The 27726-nt window shown below is 49.9% G+C and overlaps 9 protein-coding genes across 9 annotated transcripts; 3 read left to right on the top strand and 6 right to left on the bottom strand.

The window, feature by feature from the left end:
- Positions 1-40: 40 nt before the first annotated feature.
- Aspvir_008896 (transcription factor domain-containing protein) lies at positions 41-2698 on the bottom strand (the record flags this gene model as incomplete). Its single annotated transcript, XM_043272052.1, has 4 exons — positions 41-1172; positions 1226-1999; positions 2060-2157; positions 2216-2698. 4 exons carry the CDS (start codon positions 2696-2698, stop codon positions 41-43), a joined length of 2487 nt encoding a protein of 828 aa, XP_043127987.1.
- Positions 2699-8391: 5693 nt separating this feature from the next.
- Positions 8392-8965, bottom strand: Aspvir_008895 (proteasome assembly chaperone 4 family protein; the record flags this gene model as incomplete). The annotated part of the gene is made up of 2 exons (XM_043272051.1): positions 8392-8637; positions 8744-8965. The coding sequence occupies 2 exons, from the start codon at positions 8963-8965 to the stop codon at positions 8392-8394; spliced, it is 468 nt and encodes a 155-aa protein (XP_043127986.1).
- Positions 8966-9355: 390 nt separating this feature from the next.
- Positions 9356-10742, top strand: Aspvir_008894 (carnosine N-methyltransferase family protein; the record flags this gene model as incomplete). The annotated part of the gene is made up of 2 exons (XM_043272050.1): positions 9356-9486; positions 9611-10742. The coding sequence occupies 2 exons, from the start codon at positions 9356-9358 to the stop codon at positions 10740-10742; spliced, it is 1263 nt and encodes a 420-aa protein (XP_043127985.1).
- A 1005-nt stretch (positions 10743-11747) lies between these two features.
- On the top strand, positions 11748-14097 carry Aspvir_008893 (Hsp70 family protein; the record flags this gene model as incomplete). Its single annotated transcript, XM_043272049.1, has 4 exons — positions 11748-12350; positions 12420-13352; positions 13402-13840; positions 13898-14097. The coding sequence occupies 4 exons, from the start codon at positions 11748-11750 to the stop codon at positions 14095-14097; spliced, it is 2175 nt and encodes a 724-aa protein (XP_043127984.1).
- A 3460-nt stretch (positions 14098-17557) lies between these two features.
- Positions 17558-18749, top strand: Aspvir_008892 (heme-dependent oxidative N-demethylase family protein; the record flags this gene model as incomplete). The annotated part of the gene is made up of 3 exons (XM_043272048.1): positions 17558-18108; positions 18165-18287; positions 18341-18749. The coding sequence occupies 3 exons, from the start codon at positions 17558-17560 to the stop codon at positions 18747-18749; spliced, it is 1083 nt and encodes a 360-aa protein (XP_043127983.1).
- A 541-nt stretch (positions 18750-19290) lies between these two features.
- On the bottom strand, positions 19291-20602 carry Aspvir_008891 (uncharacterized protein; the record flags this gene model as incomplete). The annotated part of the gene is made up of 4 exons (XM_043272047.1): positions 19291-19338; positions 19418-19938; positions 19998-20415; positions 20501-20602. 4 exons carry the CDS (start codon positions 20600-20602, stop codon positions 19291-19293), a joined length of 1089 nt encoding a protein of 362 aa, XP_043127982.1.
- Positions 20603-21467: 865 nt separating this feature from the next.
- Aspvir_008890 (uncharacterized protein) lies at positions 21468-22272 on the bottom strand (the record flags this gene model as incomplete). The annotated part of the gene is made up of 3 exons (XM_043272046.1): positions 21468-21858; positions 21919-22089; positions 22142-22272. 3 exons carry the CDS (start codon positions 22270-22272, stop codon positions 21468-21470), a joined length of 693 nt encoding a protein of 230 aa, XP_043127981.1.
- A 1249-nt stretch (positions 22273-23521) lies between these two features.
- Aspvir_008889 (uncharacterized protein) lies at positions 23522-23901 on the bottom strand (the record flags this gene model as incomplete). Its single annotated transcript, XM_043272045.1, has 4 exons — positions 23522-23603; positions 23666-23734; positions 23786-23826; positions 23887-23901. The coding sequence occupies 4 exons, from the start codon at positions 23899-23901 to the stop codon at positions 23522-23524; spliced, it is 207 nt and encodes a 68-aa protein (XP_043127980.1).
- Positions 23902-24497: 596 nt separating this feature from the next.
- On the bottom strand, positions 24498-26513 carry Aspvir_008888 (uncharacterized protein; the record flags this gene model as incomplete). Its single annotated transcript, XM_043272044.1, has 8 exons — positions 24498-24537; positions 24599-24851; positions 24907-25126; positions 25185-25205; positions 25261-25284; positions 25334-25929; positions 25987-26394; positions 26444-26513. 8 exons carry the CDS (start codon positions 26511-26513, stop codon positions 24498-24500), a joined length of 1632 nt encoding a protein of 543 aa, XP_043127979.1.
- Between the last annotated feature and the right edge of the window lie 1213 nt (positions 26514-27726).

Raw genomic sequence — 27726 nt, 5'->3', positions numbered from 1 at the left:
GGCCTTCCTGACAAGCACTGCCAAGCAATCCTGTCACAAATCAGATGATGCTCGCAATCGTCATCCGTGACTGAACCGAGTTCATTTCTTTTGGCGCTGGTGCTGGCTCTGCAACTCCCACTGTAGGCTCCGTTTTGAGAATTGCCGGTTCGGTTGGTTTCGCGGCTAGCGGAACACCCCGCCGCTCGTACTCTTGCTGTTGCTGCTGCTGCTTCTCCTTCAATAGATATTCAACCGTCCGCTCGACCCAGTCCCAGCCCTCCCAAACGATGTCTGAACCTTCACCGCTAGGCCAATCATTCCGGGTGCCAGTGTGGGTGAACGATACTGGGCTCTCATATTTTGGGGACATGACCTCTAGCTGAGAACCGGCCTCACTGCCTTCCCATATCCAGCTGCCGTCACTGGTTCCCTGCATGTCACCGGACACATACGCCATCATTGCTTCATCCCGCTCCAGATTGGCTGCATCACCCCGGCGCAACAGCTCCAGCAGGCATTTAAGGAAAAAGGCGATGTACCGTCCACAGGCTGCGTTGACGGCACGCGAATCCCCAACCACGGCGCTGACCTGAACGCACACCAATGCCGCAGCAAATTCCTGACGAAACAAAAGCAAAAGCACACAACGCCAGATATGTGTACATAGCATCGTCCCGGCAGACGATGCGAACAATGGTCGCCAGTCATCGTTCCCTGTACTCGAAGCATAGCGCAGGCAACGGGAAAGAAGATGGGCAGTATCTTTTGCGATTGAAATGCTGTAATCCAAAGCCGCCGATCGAACCTCGGGGGAGCAAAATGGAGATATGTTATGGCGGTGAAGAATGAGGCGGGCGTTTTGAAGATAGCCAATCGGGGCAAGGGAGCGCGGATCGAGAGGTAAATCGGACTTCGGATGGTATTGGGGAGGAAAGGTTGCAAGGCAAGCGCTAAAGTGTCGTTCAAAAGTTTCAAGAGTTCCGGTGGAAATGGTGTAGCTTCGTAAGGTCCGAGTCAACTGGCCAATAGAGCGGACGACATGGATGGTGGCAAGAAGTGGAGTGGTCTGCTGGCCTTCAGGCACGCAAGCACCCTCTGCGATGTATTGCTCGTCAAACGGACAAGGGAGATCAACGTCACAATCTTGGTCGTTGATCAAAACCGGCTTCCCCATCTCCAGCGCAAGAAGCCTAGAGAATAATGAGCATCGTTGCAAGTAAAGAGATCAATCCTGAAGACAAACCTGTCCCACGCGTACATCCCCCACCACACACGTCTTCTCATTTCCCTTTCGACAACTGGCCACGGACCGGATTCAATATGGAGGCCTAACTCCTGCGCAATCCTCACTGCAGATCCAATCCATACCCAGCTCGCTGATTTCGAATTGACTTCGTAAAGGAATATACTGACCAAGAGGGCACATCTGGCTTGATCAAGTGTGAAGTGATCTTGCCAGACATCAATGACCCCGCAAGAGATTTTGATAAACTCCTTCCCCTCCTCTTCTCTATTCCGGTCCAATGTGTGCAGAGACCCGCAGGCAAAAACACCGAAGAGAACCGCGGCCCATTCCCGAGGGACACCCAGAAGGGATCCCTTGCTGTATACATTCTCGAATTCTACCATGAAGCTGGGCCAGTGGATGATTGGTAGAACACAATGGATGCACGAATAATATTGTGTGAGGAGGTGATTCGCGACTTCTTTCGGAGGGAGTCGAGGTGGATCGGCAGTCAAAAGCGACTTGGGGCCGGGCTGACGATACGGCCTGGGTACCTTGAGAATCCCTCGTCCGTAGTTTCGCAAGTTGGCTCGAGCCTCGCTGAGATCCTGCAACACCGGCGCTTTTGGTCTTCGGGAGGGACGATACCCGACTTCGGGCAGCTTCAATTGGGGTTGTCCAGTGCCATCGATTTCCAGATCCATAAGATTATCCGACCTCAACATACCCGCTCGCAGTTGCTGAAGTTGCTGTTTGGTCGACGAAAGTTGTTTTTCCAGATCCTGCACTTGTCTACTTGCACGTTAGAATCGCAGGACCTTTCCGGACGGAAGAATCGCCATAGCCACGAACTTGATAGAAGACATGCGTCTATTTGTTTCCTTGGTGAACTGGCATCGCACTTTTCGATTGGTGCATTCCGTACAGCTGGCCGATTCTGACGCATCACACTAGACAAGACAAGGTCAATGAATCCGTAGTCATTGAACTTGTACAGAAAGTGATTACCTTGACTTTCCGCTCGCGACAAGCATCGCAGCTCGGATCCTTCCGCCTTTGGCGATACGCTCTTTTCTGATGTAGATGACCCTGTTGATGGTGACTATGATGATGGTGTTGCTGCGGTGGTGGTGGTGGTGGCTGCTGCCGCCCCACTACAGATGCAGGCGGAGGAAGAGTTGAGCCCCCCGATACAGATCCATTGAGTGAAGAGACATCCGAACGAATTGGAGGAATTTCGGCGGGAGAACCGCTAGACTCGTAGGAACGAGTGTATGTCGAAGTCGTCGAGGGTGGTTGCCCCAGAGGCTGTAACAGCTGAGCCATTCTCAGTCCGCTGCCGGGCCTGCTCGGCGGAGCGGAACCTAACCCCGCGGAGGTTCCCTGTGGGAAAGGACCAGAAGGAGAGGTCACTGACTGTACTGGGGGTAACTCATAACGACCACTCTGATGGTTAGGGCTAGCTGGAGAGCGGTAATAATGCGTCTGCATGGTTCCTGAATCGCAACATGAAAAGCCAGTTCATCAGGGGAGGTCGTGCGGCGTCTTCCTCGAAAAGTGTGTGTTGTCGACGCTCAAAGTGGCGTCAGTTGGGTTGACTTGGCTGCACAGAGGGAAAGACAACCCGAAAGACAGATTGATGATGGAAAGCTTATAGGGTGAAGACTTGGTAGTGTATATGAAGTTTATTCCTGAAGGCGGAAAGGTTTGAGAGGAAGCTGAGAGTAAGAGAATCAAGAGCAAATCAATGCAAATAACAATAAAAAATAATAATGTAAAAGGAAAATAAGAAAAGGTAGAAAGAAAAAAAAAAAGACCGTCAGTCAAAAAAGGAAGTTGACAAGGTCAAGCTGGCTGTGGTGGCGAAAGAGTGCAGACGTGTGCAATGGCCTATTAAATAATGTATCTCTCACTGTCGAATAAAGACAACCAGTTCCTTGGAAAAGATGCAAGATTAGAGTTGGTGTTTGGCCCATCAGTGTTCACGTCGTCCTCCAATCTTCTGTGTTCAAGTTGATAGGAGGACAGGCTGCGGGGGAGAAGCCGAATAGTTAGTGGTGGTTGTCAAAGTTGAGGGCATCCAATTGATCCACGGATAGGCAGCCGAAATGTGTGCCTAGGTGCCGAGGTCTGTGATTTGCTGCTCAAGGGAACGTGGAGGATTTAAGTACTGGGCGATCGAACATGTTATTAAATTAACCCAAGACAAATTAGAGATCGATACCATATGACAAGGAGAGAGGCGGGAAGGAAGGAGCGAAGAAGGATTGGAGAAGTAATTAGCAGACTACTAACCAAGTAGCAGACAAGGATCCTTGGGTAATGGAAACATTAATGATGATGCTAATTACGGAGTATAGGGTGTTTCCTGGCCAGGATAAGACCAGATTACATTGAAATCGATTTCTTTCTATCCATAGTTACCTAGAATGCTTGATCTTTGCTGACATATGAAATACAGGAGTAATGACTGTGCGCTTCAATAATTAGGGTAGTATTCTACAGAGTAGATGTCTTTAAATGACAAGATCGATTTCACGAAGAGAGGAAAAAGAATATAATAAATGTTAATGAGAATCATATTAATATAAAAATGATGTAAAGAAAAATATCAGTGCGCAGGGTCTTTTGAAAAAAGAAACTTTCAGGAAGCAACTCCGAAAACTCTCTCGGCAGACCCCTGTCGAGAAAGCAGAGCCAGAGCATGGCTGAAACGCCAGTTCACGCCAAAATAGCACAGAGAAGGTTGAGATCTCAGGAGGTGGAGATAGGACCGCTTAGGCGAGGAATGTTTCATGAATGAGCTCACGATGGCTTCTTGACTGCTGCAGACTCATACAGGTCTACGTCTGGTTGTTCTGCGAAAGGTTCCGGATAACCTACGGTCAGCCCTGAGACTTTGGCATCTTTTGTCGGCTTGGCCATGCTATGATACTATTAGACAGGACGATCGTATGGATTGATATTGGTTCAACGTTTCAAAGTGTATTCCTTACTCCTTAGTAGATGTTGGCGAGTTGCTAACTGGTAACTAGCATGATGAAATTTCGGAATCTAGTTGACCATGAGTGGAGGCAAATAAAAGAGAGATTAGGCTTCTATTTTGATTATTGACTAGGGCTAGCAAATAGACTATTTTCGAAAGTGGTATCCCGAGATCGGCAGTGGCAGTGTTGAGTGTAGTTCTCTTGCAATGTTATTCACTCTAAATACAATGTTTACCGCAGTATAAGGCACCTACTCCTTTTGGAAAAGATCTCTGACTTCAAGAATCCAAAGTATGTCGTATCCAAGTTGACAAGGCAAGCGGGCCTGTAAGGTATCTCACATCCGTGGCAATCATCTCCTAGGGCAATGGTTCCCTAGATGATCATCACCAAGCCTGGAGTAGATATTGGATGAGTAGTTGAATAAGGCAAGGTACGTTAGCCAAAGTATGGTTCTGTCCAAGGCTCAACCGTTCAAACCTCATCAAAATAATGTTTGAAAGGATCCGAGTGGTCCGTTGAATTAGAGACGGCTGGACGGAATGTCATCCAGAACATTTGATTCGTCCGCTTGATTTCTTTTCTTTTTCATCACCGGCGAGTCTGCAGTCCGTGCTGCGCTTATTCTCCGGACACTGGACAGAGGGTGTTCTCCTGCTTCAGATACCAATGCGGATATGTATTCCTGAGTCGACGGTCATGCGCTCAGCAAATCTGTCAAAATAGAAGGCTGAAGGCTTTTTCCCCATTGCGTTGTTACAGACGGGTAAGCTTTGGCAATCTATCAACGGCCGCCTCGAACTACCCCCGTTGCTGAGCTCCATGGAACCTTAAAAGGCTGAAAGGCCTAGCCCGGATGATGAGCCGATGGCTCTGTTTGGATACGGACTAGTCCAAAGGATTTCATGGAAAGGGCTTTTGAGCGCGCGTGGCGGCAGCAAACCGAAAGGATCTAACTAGTACTAGATAGTAAGGTCGATACGTGGCTCATAGTCCACAAATTTCGTGACTTTGACTTCAGAGATCAGAGTCTAGCGATATCTAATGCTCATCCAAATGATCCAATAACCCGACCGTTTCTCGAGGGGGTCCATGCATTGTCGAAACCTGCGTTGTGAGTGGTCAAAGTCCGTGTTTCGACCGAGTTACCCCCAGGCAGTACCTCTCTAGCGTAGCTTTCTGGCTATCCGTGGCCTCTGCCACAGTGCCTCGTGTTGGTGGCTTCGCCGATCAATGACAATAGCAGTAAGCTGTGCGTTGATACTAAGGTTCTTCCATCATTGCATTTGCTCCTGCGCCGATCCAGCCGCTTAGCCGGCCTTGCTTTAGATGCACTATCTGAAAGCGGTATTGAGCCTTCGTGTCGTTCAACCATCGCCAGATTTCTTCATCGGAAAGTGGTTGGCTGAATGACCATGACAATAAAGGCTAATTCCTTAGTACTTTTATGAATAAGTACGCAGTGATCTCCGATTGCACCTTCAAAAGGGGCAGATCATCTTGAAATACCTTTCTTGTGCATCAGGTGTACCGAAATGGGGAGAGAGAGGCAGAAGGAATACCTGTATAAGAACAAGAGACCTGATCACCAATATTCTATGCAATCTGTAGGCGCATGGAAGGTGCAGCTAGGCGGCTCGTGCATTGCTTCCCAGACGCCTCCTACAGCTGCCTTGATGCCCGTTCCGGTTCGTCCTCGTGTGGCACTTACCATCTGAAACTGTCACATACCCTCGGTCCCTCAATCACACGCCGTATTTGCCTTGCAGGGTGCCTCTTGGCCCTCTTCTCCTGCGTTGGACTACACCAGCCGCAGAGATTGTCATCGTTATTAATAGAATGCTGGTTCTTTGGGGGCCAGCAGACCTCTTCTTTCCCTGTCGATGGAGTGGTTATGGCTATGGAACTGAAGCAGCCAAATTGGTAATAGAAGATGGGGAACAGCCAATCTTGACAGCTCGGCAAAAGACGCAATCTTTGTCGCATCATCTTTACAGCACTAAGAAGAAGAGAGGTCATTTCCAAGTTTCAATTCAACATATTGAGTATTCTTTACGATGAATGTCAACGCCATGGGCGAGTCGTGACTCCAGTGGCGCCGTTCCATGGCCAAATAATACAGGGACATCGAGGGCGAGGAATATATCGTTGTCGACTTTCCATGGAGAGGCACTGAACGCACTGAACGCTCGGTGGGAAATTGTACACTCCTTACACAAATGGCTGATAGGCACACCCTCATCTCATCACCCACCTGTGAGCTACCACCTTCGGCTTCCGGGTCGCTTAATGTAGCTTAGGTATTAACTGGACACCGGATCGCTTTCCAGGGTGGAGTTAGCCTAAACTTAGCAGCCATTTACCTCGTGTGCCCGTCACAGCGTTTAAGGAGCCGAGCCAATCAGAGAGCATTGAAGGACCTACGGAACTGTTGCCGCACGGGAGACATGGAATCGGACTCTGGCGTGTTGCAGCATGCTTGATTGGATAAAACAGGCTTTCGGGCTCCACTCACATGTGGTGTTTCCCATGAAAGAGATGAGGATTTTGGACACCGCTGAGCACCAATTCGCAGGTACGGAGTGCTACGAATCCACTTGAATGACGGCGTGTTGGGGAAGCCGAAAGGGTGAGCAGTTTTCGTCATCCCAATTTCAATAATAATAATAATAATTTATTTCTTAAAATCTCGGATATGAGTTATTGGAGATCAAACAGTAATTCCGACAGATAGTCTAGATCCTTCATCCTTCATGGTAGACGGTAGAGCCAAGTGCAGCACTCGGAGATTTCCGAGTGGTCAAGAAAGGGGCTTGTCCCTGACTCTTTGAATTCAACAGATTCAACTTCCCTTGTTTGCGCTTTTCATCCTTGCCGTAAACCTCGGTCTTATGATCCTTTGTCCACAGATGCGGCCATCGCCTGGAATCCCCTGAACTCAACGGTCCACGTGGTTATGCATTGGCCTTTCGAGCTGTGGCTTTTGGGCTTTGGCCCTCGAGGTCCGAGATTCATAGATTGTGCTAATTACTATTCCTCGTAAAGGATATATTTTCAGGACATTGCTGTGTTTACTCTATCTATCGACTGACAGTCAAATTACATTGACTGTTGTCAGTTACTTGACGTCCATTGGTCACGCGACGGTTGGTATCTCAATACCTATTCGTGGCGCCTTCTCCATCTCTCATTTGAGCTTGACATTTGACCAAGAGACACTACGCTACGCACCTCGCTTAGACAACAAAAGTGCAGCATACTCGGGGTCTCAGAGATGATACTAGCCGACTTGGTAGCTAATTGTTCGCCAGGGGGCCAGGTCGGCCGTCCTCGCGTAAGTCGTCGAGTTGATGATTACTTAATTCCCTAGCATATGAGACAGAGATCCACTACCTGATCCCTGAAGGCTTGGCTCTTCGGAATCGTTGCCGAATCGGCTTCTTGTGTTCCATCAGCCCATGTCCGATTCACTTCTTTTGGACATATGCACTGTACAGGGTGACAATGTCATCCTTCGATTCCATGAATGACACTCCATGGTTGGCCGATGGCGTGCCATTCCGTGGCCCATCCATGTCATGCCGCGTCAACATCATACAACCATCCCTTACATCAGGCCAATCCCAGCACTAATCCGACCTGTCGTTCGCTCCGAATCGCAAAACAACTTGACGGCTAGACTGGATCCCAGCAAATGTGTCTCATGTTTACGGAGCTGAGAGTGCAAAGCCCTATCGGAACTCGGAAAGCAGGCAGCAGTAGCTCCGGAGCGGGCCATCTCATTCAAAGGACGATTATCCGAAACAGTGATATTGAATCTACTCACTACTAACCCAGATTTAGATAGGCTGATCACAACCGATGCCCGCTAACCTTGATTATCATCATCTGGAGAAAGTGGACTCCGAAACAAATTAATATTTGAATATATTATGATTCAGCCTGATGGAGATCGTGTTTCACTGCGGATTATTGATACGGCAATACGGAGATTAGACCATTCCTCGGTTTCGAGTCTCAACAGGAGACAGTAGATAGTGACCAACTGACCACTGACAGTCACCACTCACCGCTCACCCTCGGTTAGAACTGTGAGACGAGCCCCATATGCGTGCCACATAAGGCAGCATTAGTAGCATGCAATCTTATCATGGAAATCCAAAAATGCAGATTGCAGACGGACAGCGACCGGAGATATCATCCAGCTATTTTGGATTGATTCTTCCTCTTCTCCCACCTATCCATAATCACCTCCACCAACTTACTCAATCCCTCCATCTCCTCCTCAACGGCCAACTCGAGGGCCCGAGGGTCGATGCTACAGCCCACGTAGACAGGGACGTTCATCCGTCGGGCCAGGATCTTGGCGACTCGGGACGTATATTCCTCCGTCGAGGGGGAGGAGTATAGCACAGTTGATATGACCGAACGGGGGGAATAGCGCTGTCATACGTCATCGACTTACTCGAACATGATAAGATGCATATCGTCGTTTGAAACAAATGCCGACAGAATATGGATTAATATCTGAATCGGGGGAAAAACTTACATCAGGCATGGCGTAGATGAAACTCCCCATCGGCTTCAGCGAGCCTCCGGGCTCTCCTGGTGTCGTTGTAGCCAGGAATACTGTGGCGCATGTCTCTAGGATGGTCAAATGGATATGTGCGGTTGTATGGAGTGCTTTTGGTAGTGGGAAGGAGATCTCTTGTGGTTTGTAGACCGGAGAGACAAGCTCAGGCTGTGGTGCGACCGGCCGTGCTGTTGTCATGTTGGGAGTCCGAGGCGTATTCTTGCGACTTGAATATATCAGACCAAAGATATCTCCTGCGATTTGGATGAGTATGGTGTGTATCTGGCTAATTTATAGGAATAGATATAAGAAGGGTGATGTTTGTGGTGACAATCACCGTATATGAAGCACCGCTTTCTGGATGTTTCCCCGCCAAACAGAGCGGGTCCACGTATTTCACCACTGCGGACTGCAGCGCGAAGAGGGTTCTTCCAAACTCTGGATATACCGACAGCGCATGTCAGTTGTATATGTTACTAGAGCTAGAAAATGCATTGAAGCCTCATTGAAATAGTTATTGTGCTTCTGGAGGTTTGCGCAATCGGGAGCCAGTTCAGAGACGACCACCTCGACACCATTTCGGCCACAATGGCAACCGAACTGCAGCAAAATGATCATGTTGATGACTCGGAAGACGTTCGAAGCTGGTCGGGGGATTTTGATCCCCTGGCAGACCCCGAAGAACGGCGGGTTCTCTTTGCTACGTTGGATTCTTTCAGGTGTGTGAGGCTATCCAGAGGTCGCCAGAATTCGTGATCATCTCGATTCGAGATGCTATGGCTTTGATCTTCCATCAAGATGTCTTACTGCTATTTTATAACAATAATCGCTGACGTGGACCAGGCAATATCGGAGAACAGCACATATGAACACTACACATCGCCGCCGGCAAGCGTTCTATGCTCTCCCATCGTCGCACTGGCAGATGCTGGCAGAGCCACCGTTCTCCCTGTTAGACAACTTCAACTGCGTGGATGACGCTATTGATGTCAATGCTGACATCGCGGACTCGATTCTCGCGACAGGCCTCGCCTCGTTCGGCCTGCCAGCCGAGCCGGATCCCAATGATCCACGGCAGAACTGGCACGGTACGGCCACGTCTTCAGATGTGAACAAGGCGCACTCAACTATCCGTCAGTTCTACCGTGACTGGAGCGCCGAGGGAAGAGCGGAGAGAGAGGTATGCTACGAGCCTGTTCTCCGTGATCTGCGCGTCGAGTTCCAACCCCGGCACTCTGCCGAGGATGAGATCCGAGTGCTCGTCCCGGGTGCTGGTCTGGGGAGACTGGTGTTCGAGATCTGTCAAGCAGGGTTCGCTGCAGAAGGCAATGAGATCTCCTATCACCAGCTGCTGGCCAGCAGCTGGGTTCTAAACCACACCCGCGGTCCTCAGCAGCACGCCTTGTACCCGTTCGCGCTGCACTTCTCCAACCTCCTGTCGCGCGAACAGCAGCTACAGAAAGTCATGATCCCGGACAAGCACCCTGCGACAGCGATGATGGAGGCTCAAGCCGGGGACGCGTCGCCATTTGGAACAATGAGCATGTCCGCGGCGGATTTCGTCGTGCTCTACAACAATCCCTCAAACAAAGAGGCGTTCGATGCCGTGGCTACCGTTTTCTTCATTGACACGGCCCCGAATCTCATTCGCTACATCGAAACCATCCAACATTGCCTCAAGCCCAACGGTCTTTGGATCAATCTTGGACCCTTACTGTGGCACTTTGAGGATGGCAGTAATAAGGGCCAGGGCAGTGGAAGTGATCAATCTCAGGGCATTGGAGAGCCAGGGAATGTGGAATTGACAGAAGAAGAGGTGTTTTGCCTTGTCGAGCGAATGGGCTTCAGCATCGAGAAACGGCAGCCGGTGGAAAACCGGCCCATGTGTGGTTATATTCAGGATCCGGGCAGTATGCTGCAGAACCTTTACCAGCCATCGCATTGGGTAGCGCGCAAGACAGGAAGTAAAAATTAAAGTAATGAAAGAGGAATTCTTCATAACGCTGTTGAATGGATTATAGAAATCCGCCTTGCGATCTAACACGAGGTCAAGGGTCGGCCTATTGCTGCTCACCACTGTCAGATTGCTGACTCGCATCAAAAATACAACATTGATAGCAAGGTACATCGCAGTATGCACAGCAGGATTACCTATTGAGTGCTTGAGCGTTGAGACTCGAAAATCTGGTCACCTGTACACGGTATCATACAATACGAAACACAACATGCGTACAGAGACAGGATTCAGCCGCAGACAAACCAGACAAACAAAGGGAAGGAACATGGCTTAGCAACTCTCTGTCAATCGCATGCCCTCGATTGCAAAAGAGATACTAAAGATAGAAAGTATTAATTATCAAACAAAAAGACTCGATATCTTCAAACTCCAGACCAACGCCGAAGTTAGAAACAGTGGCATTGCAGAGGACATATTGGTAACTGCTGTGTTGCTGACCAAGTGCTGTAGCCATAAGCCAAGTCAGTAACAATAAGCATCCATTCGCATCTTCTCTCATCAATTCATAATAGTCACTTTCAATTTACGGCTTGATCAATATTGATTGAAGCCTATCGACTCGGTTAATCTTGATGATCCAGCACGTCAGGTCTTCTGTGACGCCTCCAAAGTGTCAGCCTTGCCCCATGCAAACGAAATCACGACAGTTGATCCCTTGATTCCATTCATCCAGCCTGGCTCGTGTTCCTCCATCACTATCATTCTTCCTCTTCCTCCACCCAAATTCTGCCTAACCTATCCAGATTAGAAAGCTAAAAAATTCTTCAAACAAAGGAGTTGTTTGTTTCATCCGCCCTTTGCAAGCACTGGCTTTCCTCTTTCTCCATCATCGGCTGACTCGGTCTCTTTCATTGTTTTCCTCTTCCCCCCTCTCTCCCCGCCCCTTCTCCCTCTCCCTCGTCCTCCTCCTGAACTCCCTCTTGTCTCTTCTTGTCGGGTTGCCTCCGTCACAGGTCATTTCACATGGACCTGATGAGCTCACGATTTAAATCCTTCGGCTTCAAACGCAATAAGAACAATAGCGGCGTCTCCGTCTCCGCTACCCAGGTCGCCAGTCCCAGCCCGTCCACCCACACTCTCGTCGCCCCGCCTTCAACCGCCACTTCCCCCAGCTCTCCGCCTTCTGGCCATAGTTCCTCTTCGACCAGTCTCCCCATGAACAATCAGAATACGTTGGGTCGCCCTCCGAGTTATACTTACAACACCGCGGGGCGGCCAACCAGCCCCATGCCGCCCGGTCAACAGTTGGCTCATCACCCGCCCCCGCTGAACACCAACGTGCAGTACGGGCACCAGCCTGTTCAGCCCATGGGCGCTCCGCCTGGATATCCGTTGCAGCAACCTGTTCCACATGGAATCCCTCCTTCGTTGCCGCAGCCCCAGTATAACGTACGGAACCCCGCAGTCGAGGTCGAGGGTGCTGGTCGGAGCAAGGCACAACTGATCGTTGGTATTGACTTTGGTACAACATTCTCGGGTGTCGCTTTCGCATTTGCGACCAACAATGAGGCTCGGGAGGATATCATTACAGAATGGCCCGGAGCAGGAACGCATACCAAGCAAAAGGTGGGCGCTTAGAAACCTGCGAAGACATCGCGTGGCGCTTATTGTTTCTGACTGTTTGAATTGATCTAGATTCCCACCGTCTTGTACTACGATCAATATCAGAAGGTGGTAGGCTGGGGCCCGGATATTGCGGAGGCTCTGGCACCCACTGGTTACCCGAAGCCCGGCGTGCAAAAGGTCGAATGGTTCAAATTACAGCTCATGCTCTCCGGCAATACTTATATCGATCCCATCAACCTTCCACCTCTTCCTCCCGGCAAATCGGAGATCGATGTTGCAGCCGATTACCTCTTTAAGTTGCGACAAGCGATGCGGGCGCAATTACAGAAGACCCTAGGTGAGGTGTTTACTCGAGAAGAGCGCAATATCCGATACTATCTCACCGTGCCTGCGATCTGGAATGATGCTGGGAAGGCAGCAACCAGGGCGGCGGCCCTGCAGGCTGGATTTCTGCGCGATGAGAACGATAACCGCCTGACGTTGATCTCGGAGCCCGAGGCTGCCGCACTGTTCTGCGCGAAGACCGGTCTACTTCAGCTCAAGGTCGGGGATGCGATTCTGATCGTTGACTGCGGTGGAGGAACAGTGGATCTGATCGCGTACGAGGTCGAAGAGGAGCAGCCATTCAGCGTGGCTGAGTGTACGGCGGGATCGGGAGATTCGTGCGGTTCGACGGCTCTGAACCGGAATTTCAGCAACATCCTGCGGGCCAAGATTCGCAAGATGAAGTTGCCCGACGGTTCGAGAACCGCGGGAAAGGTGTATGCAAAGTGCATTATGGACTTTGAGAACCGGATCAAGGCCGATTTCCGCAACAATGGCCAGAAGTGGGCCGTGGATGTTGGTATCGAAGCAGACTTTCCCGAGGCTGGCATCGAAGAGGGGTACATGACGTTTACCAATGAGGAAATCCTTCAATGTTTCGAGCCTGTCGTCAACCGTATTCTCGAGTTGGTTCGGAATCAGATCATCGCGATTCAAGCGCAGAATCGATCGCTCCAGGTAGGTTTGTCTCTGCGATAATGTTAAATTCCCACTGACGATTTGGCAGAACGTTCTCGTGGTCGGCGGATTCGGTGCCTCTGAATATCTGTTCCAGCAGATCAAGCTCCATGTACCGCCGCAGTATCAGTCCAAGGTGGTGCGACCCATGGACTCTGTTGCCGCGATTGTCAAAGGAGCCGTGACCGCCGGTATCACAGAACGAGTGATCACCCACCGAGTGGCGCGTCGGCACTACCTCATGGCCACTCTCCAACCGTTCAAGGAAGGCTATCACCCGGAACAATACCGTGTTCCCAGTTTGGACGGTAGAGACCGGTGCAAGTACACACGGCAGATCTTTGTACAAAAGGGCGAGCGAGTCAAGATCGGCGAACCGGTCAAGGTCAGCTTTTTCCGACAGGTGGCACCGGGAGCAACACTGATGTACGAGGATATCCTGTACGCTTGTGACGAGGATGTCTGTCCAGAGTACACCAAGGATCCGCGTAAGTGCTTGAGTTTCTTATTGTGACCGGTGACGTGGACTGACGTGAACGATACAGGCATCAAAGAGGTTGTGACCCTGACGTCGGACCTGTCACGCAAGAATCTCGAGACCGACTTTGAGCGCATGGACACTCCGCAGGGCACATTCTACCGGGTATACTTTGACATCTACCTGACGCTCGACGGTAGCGAGTTCAGTGCCGAACTGGTTTGCCAGGGTGAGGTCATGGGCCGATGCCGAGCCAAATTCCGGTAAACATTAGGAGAAAAAAAATAACAAAATGAAAAATGGCATCAGCGAGATGGCTCATCGAAACGAAATGATTTTGACACGAGGGTGGATGGCACGGATCCTTGCGTGTCATGGCAATGATTTATTATACGAGTTTGCTACTCGCGGACGGACTATAAGAACCATTGGCTGTTTTGAATGATCCAGCTGTGAATGGATGGGGAGTCTATATCTTTCTCTTTTATATGGCATGTGCGGAGCCACTTGGAAGATTCTGATGCTGGTATATGATGTGGTCATGTCCTGTTTGTTTTTCTTCTTACCTAGATACCTCTATGATTCCTGACGACTTTAATTGAACCCGATATAGTATATGATTGAGCCTCCCATGAAAATGAGTTCAGTATAAAGAAGGGTACCTAGAGTCCTGCCTAACCCTCCATCTTGGGTAGACAGACAGGTTGCACAAGAAAAGGAACAGGGATACCCAGGCCACGCTGCAGACGCCGTTGACAAACGTGGATGCCAGCTAGAGCATTGACATACATAATGAGATAATACCGTAGGTGAATTTAGCAGCAGTGGTCGAGTGACCTCCTGCCTGTCTTGCATGACACGGACTTACTTGTCGTCTGCACGTGTCGGCCACACGTTCGCATCCAGACTGACTGCCCGCGGAGGCCAAGGTAGTGGTGCATCCTGCATCTACAGTCTACCTTAGTCTAGATTTAATGATGCGTCAGCAATGACGGAAGTCAGCTGATGCAATGACCCATAGGAGTGAGAAATGATCTCCCCCCCGGGAGGGGAGGGGAGGGGAGGCGAGAGCCCAAGCGAGAAGATTAAGTTATATGCATGCAATAACGAAAGTCTCTTCGGGTATGGTCTACGAGTACTTGTGTCTCCTCTACCAGTCGAAGTAGCTTTTGATACTTAGATGGCCGATGGCGATGCCGAGGACTCGATGCCGTGTAGACTATCAGAGCATCATCAGTCCATGATTGAGACGATGAGATGGGGTAGTAGTGGCAGACTGGCAGTGGCACAGTCGGTGCAGTGCACGGACAGTCAGCCCTGGGCTTGGGGCGCGGATCTTCAGCTTGCACAGCCTTGAGCTATCTAGGAGCTAAGTAACCACTAACCAGTCAGATTTCTTGGGCTCGCTTTGTACGAGGGATCTCTTCAGTGGTTGACTAAAGTAGTTGGTGGAGCATTGCTGAGTTATTGTAGAGCCTGGCCAGAGCAGAGTCTCAGTGACAACTAACAAGGCCTTTTGACCCTTTTTATAGTCGTTCCTTGGTTTATGAACTGGAGATGATGCTTATTCCATGGGCTCGGTTCAGGTACCAAGTAGCTATCACCAGTACTGACAACGGTGAGCAGTGACAAGCTGGCGGGTAGGCAAAAAAGCAATACCGCACTAGATACTTACAGTAGTCCCGTCTAGCAGATCAGCTCATCTTTAGAGTTCAAGGAGAATCGATTCTCCTTGGAGCTACTGTAGTTACTAGCTCGGTAGCCTACAGTAGTCAAGCCTCTGGTCAGGAAAGGAGCAAAAGTCTGTTGGCGTTGGCGTTGGCAGTTGGCACTGTGCAGCAATTGTGTCGGAGTACCTCTACGAGGCTACAGAAAAAGCAATTGTAGATGAAAATGAGGATGAAAAAGAAAAAACGCACACAAAATTATTAACTCTCTCTGAATAAAATGAAAATTGGTGATTCTCAAAAGTCGACCCTCAACACTCCTCAACCTCGACCGGCTCCAGCTAGGTATTGAGCTGCTCCACACGACCCAAACAATGCGAGGATAGCGGGAAGCGCGCTTTGCGCGAGATTGGTACTGGCGGTTGCAGCGCAACCCCCAGATTATTAGAGTGGACCGGGGTAGTAATAATATAAGTATCCTGGCAAATGATTTATTGACGAAAGATGGGTTTCAATTCAATAACTCTGGATGGGTCCATAACCATAAGACAAAAATGAAAATCATAGATCTGGACTCCTCGCTAAGTGGATCGCTGCCAGGTAGTCTGCGTGATCATTATCCCTACCTTTTATCAAATATTAGATGTAAGTGGCTAGCACCGCGGGGGTCGCCAAAGATCGTCTCTGAAACCACCCCATATATACGTCAGAGTCTCTGTAGACTTTGTGGATGTATACAGTAGTACTGACAAAGCCAGTCGGAGGGAATTCCCCAGCAGAATTCTCAGGGGGAATCATGTCGAATCACAGCCACCTGAAAAGTGTAGATAGGTAATGTTGATGAAACTGTGTGACCACTGACCACCGACTTCCGAATCGGGGTTTGGTCCACGCTGCATCCCACGCTTTTCATTTCTTCTCTATCTATGTATGTAGTGCTAGTGGTAGGCAGTAGTAGTATGACGATGCGTGTGATGACCAACATACCTGCCAAGTGCTATAGCTAGAGATCCTCTTCGGCCTCGACCATCGGTGGTGATTTCCAGTCGGGAAAGAGACGGGATACCGCTGGAATGGAGCCGCAAAACCTGACCTCGATAGGCAGGGGGATCCTCATCATGATGCTTTCCATTCAGCTCACGGGGTCTGGGACCTGGCGCACGGACTGTATCCGCGTGAGCTGCACCTGACTTTACCTACCAGTGTGTAATTCCGATTACTTTCAGGATGAGATGAATGAGGATATGGCAGAGTACACGGTGGACCTCAGATTGTCTGAATCTCCTCACTATGGGTCTCGTCTCAGCAGCAGCTTCGACAACATGTGTAGATACCTCTCTAGTAATAAGTATGGCGGGGAGACTACGGAGTAAGGTAAATCTCGACATGATTTTTTGTCTGGCGCGCTCCAGTCATTTCTCTCCATTCATTATCCATGGTATAGGTACCCACTCGTTAGCTTACTTTCTACCTTACTAAGGATTCCCTGTGGAGGAATCCTGTGGAGCTTGCTTTTCCTACCTGCTTGGTCATTGCACGGCAACGCTACACAGCGCGAGCTGAGTAGGTAGTGACGGTACCTTACACTATATTCTCCTTACTACCTCCTAATACATCTGCTGATCATGTGGATGCTGTCAGGTTCTATTTCTCTCTACAAAGGCGGCGAATTGCGGCTTTTGCGGGGAAAGCCTTGAACGTATCATCTCCCAGTCCAGTCCAGTCTTGCACAGCTCCCTGAATCCGGAATGCTGGACCCTCTCGAGTCGCTGGAAGTTAATCGTCTGACCAAGATGATCTTCTTCTGCTCCATGGGTCCAGGCAACTATAATTGAGGCCATTGCCCTCCATTGAGAGTGGAGGTCGACCATGTCTAATTGCCCGTGTTGCCCTGTCGAGTCCGTCCTGGATGTGTAGATTACACCAAAAGTCTCTTTAGAGTGTGCCCCTTCTTCCTGTTCTCTTTTTCTTTCCTTTTCTTCCATTCTTCCATCTCTGTCTTATACAATTTGTTTCGGTATTGTGCTTGAATCTGCATTGTGGTACCATTGTCAAAGGCAATGAATAGCTTGTCATGGGCTGTCCTCTTCATCCTCCTCATACCCCTTCTCGTCATTAAACTACGAAAAGGGCCGCTGGCATCATACTTTCAGAAATCTGCCCAGCATGCAGGCTGCACTGATGTCAAGCGCATGGCGCCTTACCCGGCCCAACCCATCAGAGGAAGGGAGCGATACCGGGTCATGATGGACATCCGGAAGCTGGACGTGGAGAACTGGCTCACCGTCGACAAGAATTACATGGACGAGCATCATGTGCGGAGTCGACTGCTGCGAGAGGAGAGGGAAAAGGTTCTCCAATGCCTGCCAGAGTCGTACGATGCGTGTCTCGAGGCGCTGGAGGAAGTGGTTGAATTTCTCTGCCAGCGATTCCCGCACGTGTTTGAGCGGAAGAAGTCCGGGAACGAGTCGGCCATCCACAATCGAATGACGGGGGAAACTTTCGTCTTCGGAGGGGAGAACAAGCAGGTGGATCCTCTGGAAATCGCCGTCCGGCTCACCATGGAGGACTTGAGCATTCTGATGCAGAACGCCGACGGCGAGTATTACCTGTAAGTCGAAGTGAAATGCAGCGCTGATAGCCTACCTGACTGACCACCGCGAATAGAGCCGCCAGCGCCAGTCTCTTCCCTGTTGGCTGGACAGTCAAGGAACGTATCGGTTGGACGATATCCCAGCTTCACAATCCTGTGCCTCTGTGGCATCAGCAGGTTGCCAATTCTGTTAGCAAGTGTGTAGCCCCGAATGTCATTTCGAGAAAAGACGGTACGCTGACTCTCACAGATTCCTCGCTCGTCTCACACCCACTTCTCCAATGGAGCGATCCAACTACTTCGTCGAGGTCAAGCGTCCCGACGAGACCCTCTTCGAGATTCTCTATCGCCCAACGACCCTCTCAGAGGACAACCCCGACCCGGCACCAGAAGACATCGTCATCCGCCGCGAGCGCCAGACTTTCCGCCGCCTACCGAAAACAGGCACCATCGTCTTCGGCGTCAAGACCTTCCTAACGACGCTGGACGAACTGCCCATGCAGGAACTCCAGAATCTCGCCAAGGAGACCAAGAGCTGGCCCGACTACGTGGGCGAGTACAAGGGCCGCGAGATCTGGGGACCCAAGGTCCTCGAATTTTGCGAAAAGCGCACGCAGTCACTTCCGCAGCACCTCGAGTCGGAGAAATTGGACGTATGATTCTTGATTTTGTAGTATTAGCGCAATTTCTTTTATTTCTCTTCGTTTCTGCAAAAGTAAACGGTGGGCGGCTATCTCTGATTTCAAAAGTTCTTAGCGTCATCGTCATCTGTTTTCTTTCTGGGTCGGCTTTCTGCTCTACTTTCCAATTTTGCTCGATCATGGACGACTACCATGATTCGACAGGCAAGCGTTCAACACTTTGAGGGAGACCCTACTCTTGTCTCCTTGGTTTTTGTTCGTGGGTTCCGTCAGCAAACGCTGCTGAAGCAACGTGCTCTGAACATTGAACTCAAATACAAAGCGTTCATTCATCCAGGCATTGACAATCCTATTGAAATTGTTGAAATAGTGTCATTGTATACGCTCAAAACTGATACTACTGTTCCTGGCTCTAAACCCGGTAAATGAATAGGTACAACAAAGGTAGTATGTATAAAGCAGAAGCAAAAGGGGCCAGATGTGTCCGTCGAGTCTATCAAGATTATAGTGAATAATGAAAAGGAAAGAAAGAAATGAAAACAGGTCTAGTCGATTACCGCTAGATCTTCGAACGAGGAGGCTCGTCCTGCTTTAATCGCACCACTCCCTGAAAGACAAGACAAGCATTAGCGGCCGTTTTCTTGCAGGCAGTAGCCCAAACCCTAAGGTTAGCGAGTGCAACGTACCTCCTGTGTGCAAGTGGCAATCAGCGTCCCATCCCGCGACCAGATCTTCTGGATCGCCAGCCCCCGGCCCTCGCCCGCCCACGGGCTCTCCATCTCCATGAGCATCCACTCGTCCGCCCGGAACGCCCACGGATTGTGGAAGTAGATCGAATGGTCCAGACTAACCATCATCCCGACCTCCTTCCGATCTTGGCTTTTTTGGTTTGTCGCCTCGCTCAGCGCCCCCTCCAGCCGCCGCCGCAGATCGGCCGCCTCCTCCTCCTTCAGCTCCTTGATCGCCCGCGCGATGTCCTCGTCGTCCAGGTCGGACGGGTTCTTGAGCGCCTGCAGCGCCCGCCGCAGCTCCGCCGGCGACGAGAACCGCGGGATGTTCTGCACCCGCGCCACCGTCCCGATGAAGTAGCTGTCGGTGATGTATGCCAGCGCGGAGAGGTGCGCTTGGTGCCCGCCCGCCTCGGAGATGCGGCCGCGGGCCCGCGCGAACCGTCGCACGCGCTTGTCCTCGGGGTTGGGCGAGTCGCCTGTCCATCAGCGTTAGCGTCAGTTCCAGCACCTCATTGCAGTGGAGGCAGTTGCTTACGGTTGACGGTCCCCGCCTTGTGTGTCTCGAACGGCCCCCGGCTATCCTCCAGCGAGGCTCGGGTTCCTTCGGCGGGATCGGCGAGGCTCGGCTTGGGCGTGGCGTGCTCGAGGCGCTTCTTGCCGCCACTGTTGGCCCGGCTGAAGCTCAGGGTTGTTGTGAAGATGGGTCGGCCGCGCTGCCGGGCTTGCACGGTGCGTGTGATGAAGCTGCGGCCGTCGCGGACTCGCTCGACGTGGTACAGGATGGGGATTTCGGAGTCGCCCGCTAGAACGAAGTAGCAGTGCATGCTGTGGACGGCGAAATCGGTCGGTACCGTTCGCATTGCGGCCGAGAGGGACTGGGCGATGGCGGCGCCGCCGAAGATGCCGCGGGCGCCGGGGGGATGCCAGAGCGGGCGGGTGTTGGTGAAGACATCCTAGATCGTGTCAGTATAGGAAGAAAAGCAGAAAATGATTCCTGTTGAGAAGTCTAATGGCGGCGTGAAAGAAAGGGAGACGTACGGGGCCGATGTCAACAACTGGGGTCAACTCCAAAACGTTTTCGATCGGCGCCTTGGATTCATCCAGTGGCGGGGGTTCGAACAATGTCACTCGTTTCGCCATGTTGATTTCTCAGGGTTCAATGTATGCTGCAATCTGGCGATAAAAGATAAGGACTTAGAAAAGGAGAAGAGCGATCATTTGAAGCGGATGATGACGGCGTCCTCGGTCCTTCACGCGGTGCACGGGTCTCCCGATTCGGAAATTGCCGAGGTATCTCCACTGTCTGGATGTGCCGACTTCAGATGACGATAGGCGTCACTAATCAGTCCGTCGAGGGAATAGGCTCGGCTGTACGGATACGAAGTCACTCATCATAGCACAGGTGCCATTAATAACGTACTAGAGACAACTCATCGTATTTATTGTCTACCCGCCAGTTCAGTTGCCGGCCTGGATACTGGGAAGGGCGACCTCCACATCATGATTTTCATTAACAAGCCCCTTATAACCTTCATGAGTTTGAAGTCCGAGTCTCCGACTATATTTCTTCATTTGGAGGGATCAGCAGGATTGAAATCAGAAGGCTCATCTGGTCATTTCTGACGATGGCAGTGAGCTTTAGCCGGAATTTCTCAGTACATGTGCCCATCCGATGAGATTTACACAAGAGCAGGCAGACACGACCGGCCCACAAATATGTAGCAAATATAGCATCGAGCAAGATGCGATCTATTTTGAAGCAGTTCAATCAACATGTCGCATGCCGACCTAGCCGCGGACTTGCGACTTGCGCTCGTCAATTCACAAGCTCTTGCATCTAACTGCTAGACAGCCAGCAGCCAGAAAGCTTGCAGTATGTCAGATGTCAACTCTGGCGCAGATAGCCGGTGTCTGATCTATGTATCATCAGCCGTGCCTGCGCGTATCAGCTTCACATAATGCATTCGTCCACATGAGATCATGACAAGCGTCATCTCCTCCGCCATCAAATAAAATAATCCTCCCTCGGCGCCATATACCGATCCCACCCTTTCCCCGGACTCACGACCTCCGGCACATTAACCTTGAAAGTCTTTTGCACCGCCTTCGCACTAGACCTCTTCTTCTTTCCATTCTGCTGCAGTAATCGGACAAGCTGCTGGCGCTGCATCTCCTCCTCGGTGAGTAGGATCGGGCTCCCAGAGCCGTACTGGAGGCGCGTCTCGTCCGCGACGGTCCGTCCATAGATCCACAGTGCGCCTAGCGCGTAGAGAAACACAAAGGCGCAGCAAAGGCTGACCACGATGGTTGCCAGATTGTTCATGGGGAGGATGTTGCGGCAGAGGATGTTGAAGACGAGGTTGAAGAGGCCGAAGAGGCTCGATGAGAGGCAGGGGCTGGGAGTCTGGTTAGTCTGTAGTCTGGTTCGTTGTTACACCTCTTAAGAGCGGGCATACAGAAAGACAGAGTAGAGGAGATAGGCTCGTTGGTCGATCTGAGCGCAAACGATCACAAAAGACAGCGCGTAAGCGATGCCGATCAAGACCATCGCGGCGATGGTCAGGACCGTCTTGTTGATCTGCGGGTTGTCTTCGGGCTTTTCAAGTGCGAGTGGAATCATCAAGTACCTAGACACTATCAGACCCTACATTCACGTAGCATTATTTGTTTCGTACATACCCAACAAGCGACAGCGTCGATGCCATAGCCGCCGGGAATTGCCATACCGATCGCACAGTGTCGGTCTCTCGAGTCGCGGGTTGTACGGGTTCCTGCGACACCCAGAGCTCTTGATACTGGGAAGAAGACATTTTATCGGCGAGACATTAATCCCAAATTCTCTTATATCTGACGGTTTCAAACTCAGAATCAACAGTAGCAGAAGCGAAATAGCGAGCGACAACAAGCGAGCGTGGGTATCTTATCGAAACATTATGATTATATGGAGTAGTCGTTGACTGAGATTGAGCACGAGAGAAAGAGGGGAGAGAAAAAGACTGAAAAGCTCTGAATGGGGGATCGTCAATATTAATATGGCTTAATATCTCTTGATTCCAGTGATTTCTACTCTGTAGACAGACTGAAGGACCAGCCACTTCGACACTAAACCGGCGAGATGAGCCTATCTCTGCAGCTAAAAGCGTGTCACAAAGGAACAGACCACTAGGCGCACAGGACTATATTTAGTGACTCCATGCATGATGCTACCTGACTGGTGTATCATTATTTAATTATGCCGATCCTTGAGATCTTCCCCCTGTAAGCTGACTGGACGTGGAGTGGAGTGGTTAGGCTAGACATGAATGCTGAATACCTTGAGCCCTCAGCCACGTTTCATAGCCATGCGGACAACGATGATGTCAAATACAATGATTCTACTAAAACTGAGAGTCGATTGGTCCAACAAATTATAGCGCTATTCAGTCTTATTTATCTATTGCAATCACCAAGCTCTGTATCCACTTTAAGCCCGAGTAGAGTCACGGATGATCCGACAACGTCTCCACATCCAGATGCTTGGTTATCAAATGTAGGTCAAACTGATCGGGTACCTCAAAACTATTTCGGAATCTCTGTGTTAGTATCCTTTCTAGAAATTGTTCAAGGAGTCAATATGTAGTCACCCACCTAATGCGATTGTCGGCTTGTTTTGTGATTCTTCCCCCAGCGGATTCGATAAGCGATTTCATCCTGCAGAAGTAGACATCAGTGAGGGGGGACGCAGATAAATAGTCACATCGAGAACAAGAAAGAGCTCACCGATCGATATCCGACTCACTCATGTGGTCTTGTAGAACGAGCTGGATACGTCAGTCCTCATGGTCCGACTCTGCACTCGACCAACGTGGACAGCTCACTGTATGTAAAGGCATTCTGCAGTGATCGGCTCGGAAAATGGACGCTAAAGTCATCTTCTTTCCCAGAATATAAGTGGCAGAGGCAAGTACAACTACGTCTTATATAAAACCCTACGTATCGAGACCAGAAAGTCATCATGATATCATGTTGACTATATCGACCATTCTATTCCGACGAGAGTAGCTATCAAGGTCCCTCCGTCTAATCCTGTCTCTCCAAAGAGAACATGTAATTCTTCGTCCGAAACTTATTCAAATCCAGATCCTCCTCTGGAATATCATAACTGCCAGAGTAGCCTTGTAAGTCTGCACGTAGAGTACAGAGTACCTAGATTCAGTATCTTACACGTATGCCTTGAGGAACCGCTCCTCTCTCACAAAAGAGCCACCGTGAGATTCAATCTCGTTCAGAACTCTGCGTAGAGTCAGTCACTCTCAAGGCTACCATGCAGATTCCAGAACGTACTCCTTTTTATTTCCTACCGTCACCTGCGGCGGGAACTTGACCTGTTTTTAAAGAATCAGCGTCATCCTATTCGCTTTGTTGTCGGACTCGAGGATACGAACCAGATAATGAGGCATGGTGAGCAGATAGGACTAGTATGTATTGTTGACTCTCTTTCGTCTGTATTAGACGCAGTCACAGAAAGATTGATGAATATAAGAGCACAGCTCTCGGAACGATGTCATCGTGGTATCATCTGCCCGTGGCTCGGCTTATGGCAATGAGGGTTGCATCATGGTGGAAGCAGTATCCATGGATTATTATCGAGGGCTGGAAAGGCGGTAAACATGTCAGATGAAAGGGTGAGAGTATTCTAGTCAAGGACGAGGACTGTGTCTTTGCTTACTGGTGTCATTCATGACCTCGCTGGCGCCTGTTACAAGGACGAATCTCTTCAATATGTATCTGATAGAGGCAAATGAGCCTCATATATACAGTCAATATTCCCCTACCATCAGTAGAGTGAAAGACGCCCAATTTTAACGGAGGGTGTATGGTACACATGCTGGCTATTCGAATATTATACAATACTAGTACAGTTCTGGGAGCATACTCGGCGCTTCACCAATGCTGAATGGCATTATGTCCTTTCTGTTCTCGCATTTGGATCGACGATCGACAGGGAACACAGTGGTCTGTCAAATCGCCGTGAAGATTGAAGCCGAGAAAGCTATCATCTTCGAGAACGTCCATATTTGTACACATCCGTATCACTGTAAGCCAGATTGTGAGTAAATCTCCAAGAAAATCGACTGGTGCAAAGGAGACACGTACAAGTGACTATTGAGGCTTTCCCTTCCTTCTGCCCTGGCATTCACCCACACACTGACGCTCATCTTCGATACGGGAAATATGCCGTATCCTCGACTGTCAATGGTGACTGTTCCGGAATGCCACTCGAGTATATCCGTCCACTGCTCTCCGGCATGCTGCTGACCAACGAACATGCGCTTCTGCGATAGGCCGGCGTTGCTCATGATACAAGCTAGACCCGAGGGATGCCGCCGGTTGCCGTAACGAATAAATCCTATTTGTCCCGTCAGTACGGCCAAAATGAGCGCCAGAAGTGAGGCAGTGCGCACCGATGCAGTTCCGCTCGTCGAAATAATCCCGCTGTTCTCCGTACGCGTAGAGCTTACGGGCTTTTGTGAGAATCGGAAGCTTGCCTCCACACGAACGCTTCGTTGGATGTTTGCCTCCTCTGACCCCGTAGAGATCACCCCAGAAGACACAGGGTTGTCCTCTATTTTGTAATAGGATCAGAGCATATGCTAATGGCTTGAAGAAAGATGCGACCGGCAGCTATTTACGATTCGTCAGGATGGAACAGTCAACGTAGACCGTGACAATGAATACATACCTCTAACATTTGGCCTGGTTGCTTTACTATAGGTCAATAGGTGTTAAGACACTGAGAATGGAAGTTGATTTCTTACTGTATCATGAGTTGTGACAAATGTCTAGACGGTTAGTGGGGACAGCAGTCAGAACACATCTAGGAGAACTTACAATGGCATGTTGAGGTTTGCTCTGGACCAAGGTACCATCGAGGATTCCCCGTAGGTCCGCTTCACTGGTCAGGGAGACTTTCGAGAATCGGTCAACCAATACCGCATCATAGAGATGAACTCGGTGTTCCATCGTCTCCAGGAAATCCAGGAGAACTCTGAGATCACAGCGCCAGTATTCCGAGATCACGAAGAAATCAGGTCCTAGAGTCTTCCGAACATGATCGACAAAGTCCCTCTGGAAAGCAGCCGACATGTGTTTCGCAGCGTCTAGCCTCATACCACTGAGAGGCAGTTGAGTGCCGATCCATTCGCCCCAGTTGAGAAGATCTCTTCTGACTTCATCATTAGAGTAATCCAGATTTGCGAACATCAGATAATCGTAGTTGCCGAACTCGTGGCTGACATCGTTAGCCCAACCCTTGTTCGGCCCTGCAATCTTGTAGATAGCGTTCTTCTTTTGCGATTCGTCCCAGTCAACGCCATTGAAATGGCACCACCGATATTTCATCGAGCTATAGAGGTCGCCGCGACCTGTGAAATCAAACCCCACCCACCCCTCGATCTCCTTTGGGCGCGAAATCTCAATATCTCGTCCTAACGCGGTATATCAGATATCTGGTTAACCAACCTCTCCACTGAAGGGAAACATACTTTCCGAGTCTACTTGGACGGCCAAAAATCGTTCTGTGAAATCTGCGCCTGCTTTATGATTGAGTACAGCATCCCAATGAACACCAACACCGAGATCTCGAGCGGCTGTGGTAAGCTCCAGGAGCTCCTCCTTGGTTCCCCATTTGGTGGCTCGCGATCCTTTTTGGTCGAATTCACCCAAGTCATATAGATCATATACGTCGTAGCCATTTCCAGAAGGGTCCATTCCCTTGCACCCTGGGGGTATCCATATGTTGTCGACACCGATCTCCTTGAGACTCGGTAGAATATGTCGTAGACGGCGCCAGTGAGCTTGATCAGCTGGCATATGCCATTCAAAAGTTTGCATCAGAAGCAGATTGTCTGGTGCATCCCAGGACGGGAGCTGATCCAGGCGCTTCGCTTCTTCTAATACAGCGTTAGATCAGATCGCAAAGGAAGAAAAAGGAACGCAGACCTTCGATTTCATTCCATCTCTGCGTCTCCTTCCTTTTTCTCGGGAGGCAGCTAGAAAGAAAAGAAAGCATTGACTGGTCTGGAGGGATTGAAAAGCAAATCTTGAGAAGCGCAGCTGAGTTGACAGCCGCGATATAATGCTTATGTATCTGAAGGCGGATGAGGAAATAGAGTGACTCTTTGAAGGTATTATGTGGCCCAGTTTCTTGAAAAACACAGCATCGACATCAATAATGAGGTGGAAATATTAGGGTAATTATTTATAGGTCATGACAATTACTCAGATTTTGTCAATGCCGCTAAGTTTCAAGACATCATCAGTCAAATAGTCTTAGCGCAACGGTATAAGAACAAACAGAAAACGGTATTTGTGCAAGTGGACTTGAGACAAATGGAAGGTCATGACTCATGTGTTGTTGGCAGCGCCCTGATACCTTTTTTGTGCTCTTCGGGCTATAAATTAGGAGATGCTTCGAAGATGAACAACGTCATCAGGATTTGATAGATACAAGTCAGGAGAACAATCTGATAGTGTGGTAAGTTGATACCTGAGGCATAACATATATTTAAAGCCCTTCCTTCCTGGATCGAGAACCTTGTGCCTGAGCCGCATTGAGCCTGTGGGTGGCTAGACGGCATTTATCCGAGTGAAATCAAGCCAATAGGAAATAGGGAATCTCGAATTCACTCTTGGCCGCCCCTGACATAGAATCCGTGCATCTGATTCGTGGAATCCAGGCGGTCACTGAAGATTTTGAAGAATGCATGCCTCAGGCTCACACAGAGTTTCAAATAGACTCCATCGTGGACTTCCAGTCTTGACAGATATCCACTTTGAGCGCCGTCATGAGCATAGTTATATTGGTTATTGAGACGAGTGACGACATCGCTATTTTTCCCCAGTCAAATTTTGAAGAAATGAGTGCTTGGGAAGTCACACTTTGTTGTAGTTGTAGGAATTCCGCCAAACTGAGCAACTGTCTCCCTTGATCTACAGTTTACTCTGTGGATGCGACCAATATGGTCTATAGAATTGAGTAATCTCGATAAGAGCACATATCTCGAAGTGTCAAAATCTTCTGTCTGACTGGAAAGCTCAAATATGTCTGCTGATTGTGCCTCTGAGATCCCTGATACTTAAAAAGTTCTTGATGTTGGCCGGGCGATCGGAGTTTAACGGTGGCAAGTCTGTGTTCGTGCTGCCGAGCGAAGCCCGCATTGGCCCGCGAAAAGTTTTCGGGATCGGTGCCGCTAGTGCCCAGTCTGTGCTCCCCAGTCTCGCCG

This window comes from Aspergillus viridinutans (genome assembly GCF_018404265.1).
Source record: "Aspergillus viridinutans IFM 47045 DNA, scaffold_7, whole genome shotgun sequence".
In the NCBI taxonomy this organism is placed as follows: domain Eukaryota; kingdom Fungi; phylum Ascomycota; class Eurotiomycetes; order Eurotiales; family Aspergillaceae; genus Aspergillus; species Aspergillus viridinutans.
Note: the sequence above shows the minus strand (reverse complement) of the source record. Positions and strands in the feature narration are given on the sequence as shown.